Genomic DNA, 13,468 nt, shown 5'->3' with positions numbered 1-13,468 from the left:
CTTTCCAACTCAGATATTCTCTGTTGGCAGTTGTCCACTCGACCTTCCTCTTTAGTTACTTTTTTTTCCAGGTCGCAAACTTTCCCCTTCATATCTTTCATTTCCGCGCACACAAAATCAATCGTCTTTTTGAGACCCTCAATCTGGAGCATATTCTCTTTCACCATGTTCGAGTTCTCTCTCACCATGCTCTCAATGTTATCAGACCTGGTGTTTATTAGTGCCGACAGACGAGAAATTATCTCATTTACATCAACTGGGTCAGAGTTGCTGCGTTCGTACATCACCTTCTTCGGAGCTGGCGATTTGAGAGGTGTAACAGGGAGAGGTGGGAACTCATCCATTTCTTCTTCGGCTAACGTGAGTGCCACCGTAGTAGCTGCGTAGTTATGGAAGCTATCCATTAGCACGTTGCTGGGCGTAGCACTCTCCTCATTAGCATTCTCAGGCGCTATCTTAGACTTGGAACTTTCCAGTCCCCTTTTCGCTCCTTTCTGATTTGGCATTCTGCTGCTTCTTGCCCTATGATTGCTGTATCTTCTCTTGTTTAGTGAATTGTTAGTGTTAGCAGCATGAAGTTGAGGTTTTACCGTTGTTCACGAACTTTCTGTGCAGAACTCGGCAGAGAGCGTCTACTCACTCCGCCATCTTGGCACCCCCCATGAAGGCGGTCCCATTCAACGGCTGCTCCAAATGCGTCCTTCATTTCCCTGAATTTTAAGGATGGGTCTGTGTATCCTTCGTGGCCCAACATATCCCAGACTTGATAGCGCGGCTGTGGGTATGGATAATTTTGACGGAAAAAAACGGCCGAAGCCGAGCAACCAAAAGTAAACTTTTAAAAGTAAGTACTGAATATTATGTCACTTATTTATGTGTAAATGTTTAATAACGAAGAAGATTAAAACATTACTGTTGGCCACATGTTGGAAAAATTATGTGACATTAGCGATGTTTGTACTAACTTGGTTTTAAAGCCTTTACTTTAAAATATACGCCCGTTCAATAGTTGGCCTTACAGTGAATGTGATGATTTTATGAATAATTAAAGTCAGTCATATATACACAAACACAACAAGCTGAAAGTCAATGAATGCTGCTCGGTTTGCAGTCCTGAATATCACGGCACAAGCAGTATTCACTGCACTGTTAATGTTAGCTATGTTATATTCAGTGTTGGGAAGGTTACTTTTAAAATGTATTCCATTACAGAATACAGAATACATGCCCCAAAATGTATTCTGTAACGTATTCCGTTACGTTACACAATGACAGTAACGTATTCTGAATACTTTGGAATACTTAATATATTATCATGCTTTTTACAATAATAATAATAATAATAATAATAAATTTTATTTATGAGCGCCTTTCAAGTCACCCAAGGACACTTTACAATAGGATAAAACAACAACAACGTGAATGTACTATTGCTGTGTGATTTATTACTATTACTGAAGGTCCGCGACTCCGAACTGTAGTAAAGGGACCTCTGACTAATACGGCGGGGTCCCTGTCGGCTCGTAGCCGAAAAATAGCTTTACTTTGTTGTGTGGGTCAACTTTTCTTGCGAGAGACAGAGAGAGGCGTTGAAAGACTGCTCCAACGGAACTTATTGTTTTCGGAGGAAAACACGAACACAGTGTACAGTCGAGTCTTAATAGCTTACTTACAGCTGGGCTCGTCAGGCTCTCTTCTTGGCTACAGTGGTTATTATTATATTTACATGCTTCCAGCTCCCGTTTTTGACAACTCGTACCTTTCCACTCCCCTTTTTCTCCCTCCTCGCGCTCACAGACCCATAACGTGTATGGCAGTCCATTCTCCCTGCAACACGGACTACACTGCCCATGATGCTACATTCTTTAGAGCTATGCTTGTAGCATTCTGCCTGTTAGCTTAGCACAACAACAACAACAACGAAAAGGCGCTCTCTCACCCAGGAAACACACAGTCACAGAGAGAGAGAGAGAGAGAGCGTCGCCCTGTAACCATGGCAACCGTAACGCTGCCGCCTGGAACAACAGAACGTAGCTGTCAAACAAAACCCAAACAGTCCTGACCCGCGACAAAATGAAACAGGAAAGTACCGCAGTGTAATCCATTTATTTCAACAAAGTAACTGTATTCTGAATACCACCTTTTTAAACGGTAACTGTAACGGAATACAGTTACTCATATTTTGTATTTTAAATACGTAACGGGGTACATGTATTCCGTTACTCCCCAACACTGGTTATATTGCTGCCTCTGTTCGGTGGTGTCGAGCCAAACGGACTTTAACGTTTCTTTGAACGAGCTGACGGTTCACTCGTTAAGCTGAAAGAAAGATGCTTTAATCACAGGAGTCACACGTGTCCACTGTACCATCTGGGAACTCTTCTTGTTTAGCACTCTTAATAACACAAACACTAAATCCTCTGTCTCTTGTGCTGTTTTGTAGCAGTGTATACACCTGAGACTGTCACCTGTCTGTCTGTCCTGCACTCTCTCTCTCTTTTTCTTTCTCTGATTGTGTAATAAAATATGAGCATGTATTTATAAGTTACACTTGTGCTTGAATACTGCAGCTTATCACACATGTGATTTCCATATGTGACAACTGCAAGTGTCCAGAGTTAGGACAAACTGAGGGACCCACTGCTGCACATCATCTGTGAGGCTTTGCACCCCTGATGATCCACCAGGACAAACTCAAATAATTTTACCATTCCAGTGTTTTCAGTGTGGGAGAAAGTACTCAGGGCCTTCAAGTTAAACACTATGAAAGGCAGTACCAAGTTTAATATTCAGAAACATAAACTATGTATCAGCAGCAGAATGGACCTAAAATAAATGTCCATGTTTTTTTCAGTTCTATGAAGCTTTGAGTATTTTGGATTAGTAGTACTGCTGTGTTTGTTGCATCATATTGCTGTAATTGTTTATATGCTTCATATATTCTGAGGTAAGTTGATCTATAGTGTTACATCATATTCTATAAGGATGTTATGTGTTTGTATATTTTCTGCCCAGTTTGACCCAGTTAGCAGAAGTCAGCCTGTTTAAGGCTCTGATATCTATTCTGTATGACTTAAAGCAGTTATGACATGGTCTGATTTTGTCACCCAATAAAGGAATATTTAATATACTGGTCTACTCTTCGTTTTATCAGAAACAGTTATCACAGCTCGTAAATTTTCATTTTACACATATGTAAGCATTGAGCCAAATTTAGTAATGCCAACATAATGAAAGAACAATATTTGTCTCTTATATATGATACATCTATATACATACACTGTCAAAGATACCTGTCTTTGAGTGAAGATTTAAGGTGATAGGACATAAATAACTGCAACTTGAATCTTTACTGAAGCTCAGTATTTGACACAGAGTTCAAGCTCACTGCTGTAATAACTAATCATGATTAATATAATACTAACTTTAATATTGGCCATATTATATGTACTTGTAGTGTATATACACTCCTACCCGTCTTTCATCATCTGGTTTCCTGTGCCAAATCTTCTACTGATGCACTGAGGCAGACATGTCATAAACATTAACTAAAGCCCATTTTTGTGACTAAGCAGGATTTTAAGTCTTCATCAACAGCTACTTCAGAGGAAATTCTTCAATAAACTGCAACCAAAGGCTCAACTCAGAGGACAAAACCCAACCCTTTATAAACAGTGTGACAGCAAACTTTTTCTTGTGTAAAGTTACAAATAGGACTAATTATCCACTGGACCTTTTGATGTTTTGATGGAGCTCCTGACCCAGCCCAAGCTCTCTATGAAGACGAGGAAAAACTCCCCAGGGGGCCAGATCGATGGGAAGAAACCTCGGGAAAGCCCATTCAAAGAGAGATCCCCTTTCCTGGGATGGCTGGGGGGGTTACAGGAACTCCAAAAAAGCAAAATTTAGATTTTTAAAAAATGGACCCATTCTATCTATTCCTGTCAAACAGAAAAAAAGAGTAAAAATGTAAAAAATAAATGTAAAAAATGTTTGGAATCATGTATGATTTTCGTTCCACTTCTCACGTGTACACCACTTTGTATTGGTCTTTCATGTGGAATTCCAATAAAATTGATTCATGTTTGTGGCTGTAATGTGACAAAATGTGGAAAAGTTCAAGGGGGCTGAATACTTTTTCAAGCCACTGTATCTCTATCTGACTGAGTTGGTTGAGTTGGTTCTTAATGCCATGCAGACACTCTGTGTTGAACCTACTCCTGACATTTGTGAAACCTTTCTTCACTTTTGTATTGATAAGGTCACTTCTAACAGGGCTCAGATCTCAGCTTTAATGACATGTTTGAGCCTTGGACTTTAAAGTAAATTGTTAGTCATTTGAAACCCTCATTATTTCATAAAATAATGATGCTGTCCCTCCTTCTCTACTTAGAGGTTCTTCCCACTGTAGGACCTTCTAATTTAGGAATTGTTAATAGTAGTCAGTCTTCAGTCTCATAGGTTTTAAACATGGAGTAGATGAACCTTGACCACTTGAAATCTGCTTTGGTTCAGTCAGGGGAGGCATTTAGGTGAGGAAGAAGAGTGTTGATCCATAAAGGTCAGTGAGGTCATGTAAATGCTACTTCTGCTGTCAGACACAGAGATTAAAAAAAATGTGCATGAATCTTGCATGATTTTCATTTACACCCATCATCTTCAACACTGGGTACAACTGGGTTGACTTGGTTTCTTCACGTATCGCCTTCAGTGCAATTAAAGGCCTGTTAGAGGTAGTGTTGGATGCTGCATGACAATTCTGTACGCAAGACCTTCCAGTTCCCTTGGCTCATGTTCACACATCATAAACTAGTTTGAAGCATTTGTGATTAAAGTGGTTAAATTCTGGAAATCATCTTTAGTCAAAACACGGCTAATGCTTTACTGATGTAAAGAAAGGCATTGACAAAATGATTAGCTTAAAGTAAAATCACAGGCCAAAATAAACTGAATAAGTATATCATGAAATAATTAATTAAATATGTAGAAAATTATTAAAATAGGGAATAATTAGTTTGTTTAATATGCAAATAATTATTGCATATCAATTAATTTCATTTAAAACATTTAAGAGATTGTTGATTTTTATTTCAAATTTTATTTAATTAATGACGCATTAACTATTTAATAATATATTTAATCCATTTTGTCACTCGTGGCCCTCCATAGGGCTCATCCTTAATGTCCTGCTAAATTATGTGCTGTGGGGGAAAATTCCGACTGGATAGCGTTTATTTTATTTTATTTTATTTTACTTTATTTTATTTTATTTTATTTTATTTGTGTCGCGCTTTTTAGAGGGGAAACGGGGACACCCATGCCCTCTCTGAGATTGCTGAGATTTTTCAAAAATTATTTACAGTTACGCAGCACTGCAATGCGTCATGACGTAGGAGGAAACGTCACGCACAACTGCAGCCGAACCAAACAGGAAGTAGTGCGAGAGCGGCTGCTGAAAATGTTTACGTTCAGTTTAACGTTCGTACGACAGTAAGTAGTAATTTAGCGGCTTAATTATGGTTTCATACTTTCACCTGACTTGAAGATGAGTGATTTGCTGATGTTGGTGTCTCCTATAGAGCCTGCGTGTCCTGTCAGGTGTTGCAGCATGTTGTGTGGCTACATGTGTGCCTGTGCGGCTGACTTTGAGCAATAGGAGACTTAGGCACCTTTAACGTTTGTGCTCTGTTTTAGTTTTTTTTGAGGAGATGTTTATATGAGTCGTCTAACTCGGATTTGTTGTTCTGTATCTACACAGTGGGGAAACGCAGTACAACAGGGAAAAGCTGCTGCAAGGTGATTCACGTTATAACAACAGATGTAATCACGTGTTTACCTTTCACATCTAACTGCACCTGTGTGTTTGGACGGTCTGTACTTTGTGATCTCAGGTCAAGGTGTGGACACGCTGCTGTCAGAGACAGGTGTGCAGCAGGCTGAGGCAGCAGGACAATACCTCAAAGACATCGCGTTTACCAAAGTGTTTGTCAGTAACCTGCAACGAGCTGTACAGGTGAGGCACTCAGGTGCACTTTTTGGGGCACCATGGGAGGAAAATGACTGTGACAGAGGTGGCACATATCTTGCTGTAGAGATGACATCAATGAAAAATAGTCCAACACTTTAGCTCCTTTTACTGATCTATTTACCATTAACTTTTAATCCACTTTGATCATTTTAACATGGCTCACAGTATTTATTTATAGCACTTTTTAAAATATAAGCCTATATTCTTTATGCAAAGAATCAAATGGATAAGAAGCAGATTTTATTACAGCAGCATAATGTTTATAGTTTAATCCATCAGCAGGTTATGGTATGAAATAGAAACTGTTCATTGACATCAATCTGTGACAGGTATGTTGAATTTTTTTTTTAAGATGTTTGGATGGTGTGAATTTTTGGATGGAGTTATCATCTTTCCTTTTGTAATGGCTAAAGGAAGCACTGAAGCACCTTTGCTTAGCTTTTATTAAGGTTGCCAAACAGATATATCCAGGTCAGTTCACACACTTACAAACCTTATTAGGCAAATTTTACTATTCCACTACAGCACCTGCTTTCCTGCCACTTGCACTGTACTTTAAAATATTGCTGCTAGAATTATTGCAAAGCAAACAGTCCCACAGCATAGTGATATGCTGTGTTGGTTGTGCTGTTGCATTATGGCCAAAAATCTCCACATTGGTGTCATCTTTGGTTTGTTCCGATGTAACTTTTTATAGAGAGGCGCCTTTTCTCCTCACTTGTTCAGTCTTTTTTCAATTTACCGTCATGAACTTTAACCTTTAACATGCTAAGTGAGGCCCGTAGAGTCTGAGATGTAGCTCCTGGTTTTTGGGGGGGGGTTTTTGCGGTTTCTCTGAGCATTGCATGGTCTGATTTTGGGGTGACTTTGCTGGGACGTCCACTCCTGGGAAGATTAACGCTGAACCGGCAACCTGCCAAAACTTGTGCTTTTGTACAGGAGAAGCATAGAAGCACCTGGCTTCTACTTACCATGTTAATTCATATGGGACCAGTAAGGTTGTTTTTAGGGTGTATTGTCTTTCTTAAGACTGTAACTGGCACTGCTCAAGATTCAGGGGATGCCAATGGATGGGTTTCTTGACACAGGCAGCTATTCACGTTCCAAATAACTGGGATCTTTTGCAGGTTCTAAGTCCTGCTGTGAAAATGAACCATTGTTTCCATAATGCTTGTCAGCAGACACAAGCACGAAGTGCTCTGAAATCTCCTGGTAGACGCTGCATTGACTTTGGATTTGATAAAACGCAGCGGACCAACCACCACAAAGAAAAGCAGACGCCATGTAAACCCAAATCATCACAAAGTTCAGAAACTTCACACTGGACTTCAAAAACCTTTGATTCTGAGCCTCTGCTCTGCTTCCTCTAGACTCCAGGATCCTGATTTCCAAATGAAATTTATACATTTACTTAACGTTCATAAAGGTTCCAGTTATCTTTCTCCTTAGCTCAAGTAAGACTCCACTGATGTCATATCTGGTTCAGGAGTGCTTGATACTAGGACTGCGACAGTTGCAGCTCCTATCCTGAAAACATCTGTGCGTGCTCGCTCTCAATGCTCTGACACTAGCCTCAGTCCACTTCTCGTGAAGTCCATAAATGGATGTTTTCTTGATAATCCACTCATGAATGTAGTCTTGTAGTTTGTTGCTTTTGTACCTTTTCCTACCTTGCTTTTCTCCTCCACTCAACTTGACATAAACAGCAGTGACCTCCATGTGGAGGCTGTCATAGGTTATCATCTGGCCAACTGCCACTTCAGCGGTTTTCCTCACAGTTAAGGTAACTACAAAGCTGTAATAACTGATGTGAACAGTTACATGACTAAGTGATGCCACACGTACTTCCCATCAGCATCAAATGTTTAACTAATGAAATGTCATCTGGTTATGGAGAAATACAACACAGGATCTGTAGAAATGGCTATGCTGAGATTCATGTCTTTTTCATTAACAGTGTATGAGTGACTGATTGTGTTTCCTTCTTCAGACAGCAGAGATAATTCTGAGGAACAACAGTCATTGCTCTGGCATGGAAATGGTTTTGGAGCCGCTACTCAGAGAGCGAGTAAGATCTGTTTACGTTCTGCTGCTTCCACGTGTTAAAGTGTTACACATAGCTGTACGGGAGCCCTAAACTGGGGCTCTTTGTGTTGGCACAGGGTTTTGGTGTCGCTGAAGGGCGTCACAAAGAGTATTTGAAGAACATGGCGAATGCTGCAGGCCAGTCGTGCCGTGACTATACACCACCGGGAGGAGAGACTTTAGATCAGGTTAGTCCAAGCAGCTGGCCTAAAGAGCATTACTTGTACAACAGTGCCATGCAGTGGTCATTTTAGGACATTGCAGGTTAAGTAATCCCTTCTGTTTCCAAACTGATCTTTTATAAAGCTTCTTCTTCAGACCAGGGTAATGTAGAAAAGAATGTAGAAAGACTGTTTTGACATTTTACATTCAGAATTTCCATTTAACTCCCTTTATATAAGTCTAAGTGTTGTGGGTGTTGGGTCAGAGCCTATACTGGGACTCTTACTGGGGTATAAAAGAGACCAGTGTTAAGCAACATCTGTGGTTTTTCTATTGCTGCGTCTTCCTCCACTCAAATTCACACACTACCCTAATTCACTTTTTTAGTGGTTATTTTACCCCTTTGTTTAAGTGCTCACAGGATGGGAGGGTAGAGAGTTTAATGAACATCCCTAACTCAACTTGAAATAGTAGACACTTAAATTTTCTCCTACACTTTAAAGGTAAACTTATCAACACACAAATTTATCCTCTAATTTCTCTCAAAGTTGTCCTCTTTTTGGAGGTTTAAATAATTTCTTGATCAATCAGTTGTTATTCATATTAAAATGAATGAAATAAGTGAAATGCTTGTACAGGGTTGGCCATTTATATGTATACACTGTAATAACATGGTTGGTGATATTAAACTCCTGTTTGTGGCACATTAGTATATGTGAGGGGACAAACTCCTCAAGATGGGTGGTGACCATGGTGGCCATTTAGAAGTCGGCCATCTTGGATACAACTTTTGTTTTTCCAATAGGAAGAGGGCCATGTGACACATCAAACTTATTGGTAATGTCACAAGAAAAACAATGGTGTGCTTGGTTTCAACGTAACTTTATTCTTTTATGAGTTATTTGCAAGTTTCTGACCACTTATAAAATGTGTTCAATGTGCTGCCCATTGTGTTGGATTGTCAATGCAACCCTCTTCTCCCACTCTTCACACACTGATAGCAACACCGCAGGAGAAATGCCAGCACAGGCATCCAGTATCCGTAGTTTCAGGTGCTGCACATCTCGTATCTTCACACCATAGGTAATTGCCTTCAGATGACCCCAAAGATAAAAGTCTAAGGGGGTCAGATCGGGAGACCTTGGGGGCCATTCAACTGGCCCACGACGACCAATCCACTTTCCAGGAAACTGTTCATCTAGGAATGCTCGGACCTTGCACCTATAATGTGGTGGTGCACCATCTTGCTGGAAAAACTCAGGGAACGTGCCAGCTTCAGTGCATAAAGAGGGAAACGCATCATCATGTAGCAATTTCAAATATCCAGTGGCCTTGAGGTTTCCATTGATGAAGAATGGACCCACTATCGTTGTACCCCATATACCACACCAGACCATCACTTTTGTTGTTCCAACAGTCTTGGAGGGATCCATCCAATGTGGGTTAGTGTCAGACAAATAGCGGTGGGTTTTTTTTTTTTTTTTACTTCACCATTCACATAAAAGTTTGCCTCATCACTGAACAAAATCTTCTGCGTGAACTGAGGGTCCTGTTCCAATTTTTGTTTTTGCCCATGTTTACCTCTTCAACATGTCAATGGCTGTGAACAAAGAGAAACTTGTAAACTCAAGTAAAGTTAGGTTGAAACCAAGCACACCATTGTTTTCCTTGTGACATCACCAATAAGTTTGATGTGTCACATGGCCCTCTTCCTATTGAAAAAACAAAAGTTGTATCCAAGATGGCCGACTTCTAAATGGCCACCATGGTCACCACCCATCTTGAGGAGTTTGCCCCCTCACATATACTAATGTGCCACAAACAGGACTTCCGTTCCCATGTTATTACGGTGTATCCATATAAAAGGCCCACCCTGTATTTTCTCTGACCAGCAGTCTAGAGCTTTTCAGGGGCCATTTTCATACATTAACCTAAAATTTATAGTGGACCGAAATGGCAACATCAGTGGTAATAGTAAAGAAATTGAGTTAATGATAACGGAGTTACTATTTTTTTCTGTTCTATTTATCTACCTTTGTCTTAATTTTCTAATTTATTTACTTTTGATTTAATTATTCATCCCCTTCAGTTATTTTTAGCTCATCCAATTGTAGAACTGATGAGCTTATCCCACAACTGTCCTGCTCTCTTACTATAGTATTTGGTCAGATTTTGGTGAAATGAACATGATCACCTAATTGGTCTTCAGCATAACTGTCCTTAAGGTCGAGGTCACATTTGTTGTTTTATGGGCAGTAACCTGTGAATGTGGTGGATGCATTTATTTCTGTTTCTTCATTCTCACTTTTTTCTATTCTTATGCTTTTCTGCTTCAACATGAAAATGAGGGAGGCATCATTTAAAGTCTGTAATGACTTCTGTTTGAGAGTGGCTGGGTTTATAGAGAATGGCTGAACAAGAAATAAATATGTTTGAGGGCAGACTAGAAAGGATGAATGAATTAATCCATAAAAAAAATGTGAGTTCATGCTTTATACTGAGTTGAATTTAAGAACTTCCACAGACAAAGTTGGACTAGATTGATTGATAAATCAGTAGATAAATATATTATATTTTCTGCATAAACTCAGAGTTTGAGTTGGATAAATCAAAGTCTGACTTTTTAAACCAAAGATGAGAAAAGCAAATCTCTCCAGTGGAAATGCTGCAGTGATCAAATTTTTTTGGCCTTTTGGTTGAAGGTTGTTTTGTTTTTGTTTTTTTTAATCTAGTATTCACAGCAGCTCTGATGTTTTAATATACAGTAGGTACGAGGACTGAAAATTACATGGAAAAACGAATGGCTCTCTGAGCTTTCCTGTCATGTTGCTTTCAGGTGAAGCTGCGATTCAAAAAATTCCTCAAAGCTCTTTTCAAGCAAATGTTGGATGAGCACCTCTCATCAGGACCGGCTGCCTCTTCAGGAGCTTCAGCATCTGGAGATGTCGCCCAGGGGACCGCGGCCGTTGCCTCCAACACCCCTCCCCACTGCTCAGCTGATGACGGCCTTCAGGGCCTGCTTGTCCACACTCTGGTGGTGAGCCACGGCGCTTACATTCGTGTAGCCATCTGGCACCTTGTGGAGGACTTAAATTGCGCTCTACCTGCAGGGGCGAAAATGCAGCAAGTGTTTTCACCCTGTCCGAACACGGGCATCAGCCGCTTCATTCTCACTCTGAGTGAGTCTGAGTCTGGGCCGGTCCTCTCCGCTGCTCGCTGTGTTTTTACCAACAGGAAGGACCACCTGGAGAACCTCGCAGATGGTGAATAGCACAAAAGAAAATAAAGGGGTAGATGTTCTCTGCTTGTGTGTGTATATGTACACACTATCTGATGGATGATGGAACTATTATAAGCACTAATCTAGCACAGGTAACTGAAGGCTACGTTGTACAGGGTAATTCATGTTTTCTCAGTCGCTGTGTTTCACTGTGGATCAACGCTTAGATTCGGTGTACAGTTCTGTTTCATCATGAAACCATGTCTGTCCAGCTGTAGGCCAGTAAGGTGACCTTTCATATTTAAATTGTTCAAAAACTGATCATTAAATTGCCTCTTTTATTGTGTTACACCAAAGTTTGAAGTATTTAATGTATTGTGGCATTTCCTGTGTGGCAGTTGTGCTGCTGCTCATTTTATTGTGTGCAATATTTCGTGAGAGCACTGATACTTTGAGTTTGTGTTTAACATTTCATACAATCACAAGTAATGAGGGAAAAAACAAGTTGCACAAATCACAGAATGCTGTGAAATTACTTGCAAGACATTTGTGGATGTATTGTCTTTTTTCTGGGTGCTACATATTCATAAGATCTTTTTATGTTGTCTGACATCATTTTATCTCCAATAAATGGCTGATGCAGCTCATGATGACCTCAATCAATAAACCATGGTCTGATTTATTCCCAATAGCTGTGTATAACTGAAAAACTGATGAAAAACAATTTAACACAAAAACATGTGTTATGAATAGAGCAGAAGAGCATCTCTTAATGGGCTACAGCAGTAGAAGACCACACTCCAGTTCAGAACAGGATACTGAGGCTACAATTTTCACAGTTCACCAAAATGAGACCAGAGAAGATTGGAAAAGTGTCATCTGGTCTGATGAGTCCATTTCTGCTGCCACATTCAGATGGTGGGATCAGAATTTGATGAGAACGGCATGAAAGCATTGATCCATCTTGGCTTCTATCAACATTCAGGCTGGTGTAGGGTTAATAGTCACCCTACATGAGTATTTTTGCTGATCATCAGTTTATGAACACGGCATCTACTGATGGCTGCTTCCAGCAGGAAAACAAAGCATGTCACAAAGGTCAAATCTCAAAATGGTTTCTTGAACAAGGCTATGAGTTCACTGAACTCAAATGATCTCCACGTATTTGTAAAATGGGAATCAAATGGTCCCCACAAAGGTTAAAGGTTATTTTACTAGACTGAACCTCAATACAAAATAGAGATGCATACTGTACTTTAGTGTTTTAGAGTTCCGCTTTTCTTAATTCTGAGGGAAAGGTAAAGGAAGCACAGATACATTTAACCATGTTTAGAGATATGATTCAATCTAATGCTAATGCTAAAAGTTAGTGCACTGGATTTTATAATGTTAGAATAATAAATAAGGGGGGGGGGTTATGTTTTTGGGAAACTTGTCGTATTTGAGGGCAGACAAACGGCTGCTGTTGTTGTTTGCATTGAAGGATTTGTTGGCATTACTGGTGCTACATCCTCTGCTACGGTTACGGTGCTAAGTCAGCATTTTCAATTTCTTTTGAATCCATGTTGGATGTCTTTAAGTGCTGATGGGAGATCAGTTTTGCTGCTTCCACCTATTTTTAATATCCTGTTGTGAGTCTCTCGGTAGGTCCAAGTAACAGATATCCTTAAAAAAAAAGCCAACTTGCAAACTCTGACAGGGCGTCATGGATACCACTCTCATGCAGTTTCAGTTTATTCACAAATATATTAAAATACAAATTCCAGCATAATGATATATAAAATAGGTATTTGTGAAATGGAACTCCCCCAAAACTGTTTACGGCTTTTAAAAAGAAGTCCAAATGTCACATTATACACACCAAATACAACATGGAAATTCTTAACATACGTGATCATACTAACCTAAATCACTACAGGGATCCTAACATATAAATTACATCCAATGCATCTACAGTATGAACCTCATATAGA

The 13,468-nt window shown here is 39.8% G+C and overlaps 1 protein-coding gene across 1 annotated transcript; it reads left to right on the top strand.

The window, feature by feature from the left end:
• The first annotated feature begins 5,381 nt into the window (after nucleotides 1–5,381).
• On the top strand, nucleotides 5,382–12,154 carry tigarb (TP53 induced glycolysis regulatory phosphatase b). Its single transcript, XM_084910796.1, has 6 exons — nucleotides 5,382–5,490; nucleotides 5,759–5,796; nucleotides 5,892–6,013; nucleotides 8,019–8,096; nucleotides 8,191–8,301; nucleotides 11,112–12,154. Exons 1-6 carry the CDS (start codon nucleotides 5,459–5,461, stop codon nucleotides 11,544–11,546), a joined length of 816 nt encoding a protein of 271 aa, XP_084766922.1. The 5' UTR covers nucleotides 5,382–5,458; the 3' UTR covers nucleotides 11,547–12,154.
• Nucleotides 12,155–13,468: the final 1,314 nt, after the last annotated feature.

This window comes from Perissodus microlepis, chromosome 17 (assembly GCF_051167445.1).
Source record: "Perissodus microlepis isolate ML-2025 ecotype Zambia chromosome 17, ASM5116744v1, whole genome shotgun sequence".
Taxonomy (NCBI): Eukaryota; Metazoa; Chordata; class Actinopteri; order Cichliformes; family Cichlidae; genus Perissodus; species Perissodus microlepis.
This window is presented reverse-complemented; position numbering and strand designations above follow the sequence as displayed.

Excerpts from the sequence above, each read along its gene's own strand:
- tigarb (XM_084910796.1), top strand. The coding sequence starts at position 5,459 with ATGTTTACGTTCAGTTTAACGTTCGTACGACA. Across the intron at positions 5,491-5,758 it reads AGTTTAACGTTCGTACGACA|TGGGGAAACGCAGTACAACA; the intron begins GTAAGTAGTAAT and ends GTATCTACACAG. Across the intron at positions 8,097-8,190 it reads AGCCGCTACTCAGAGAGCGA|GGTTTTGGTGTCGCTGAAGG; the intron begins GTAAGATCTGTT and ends GTGTTGGCACAG.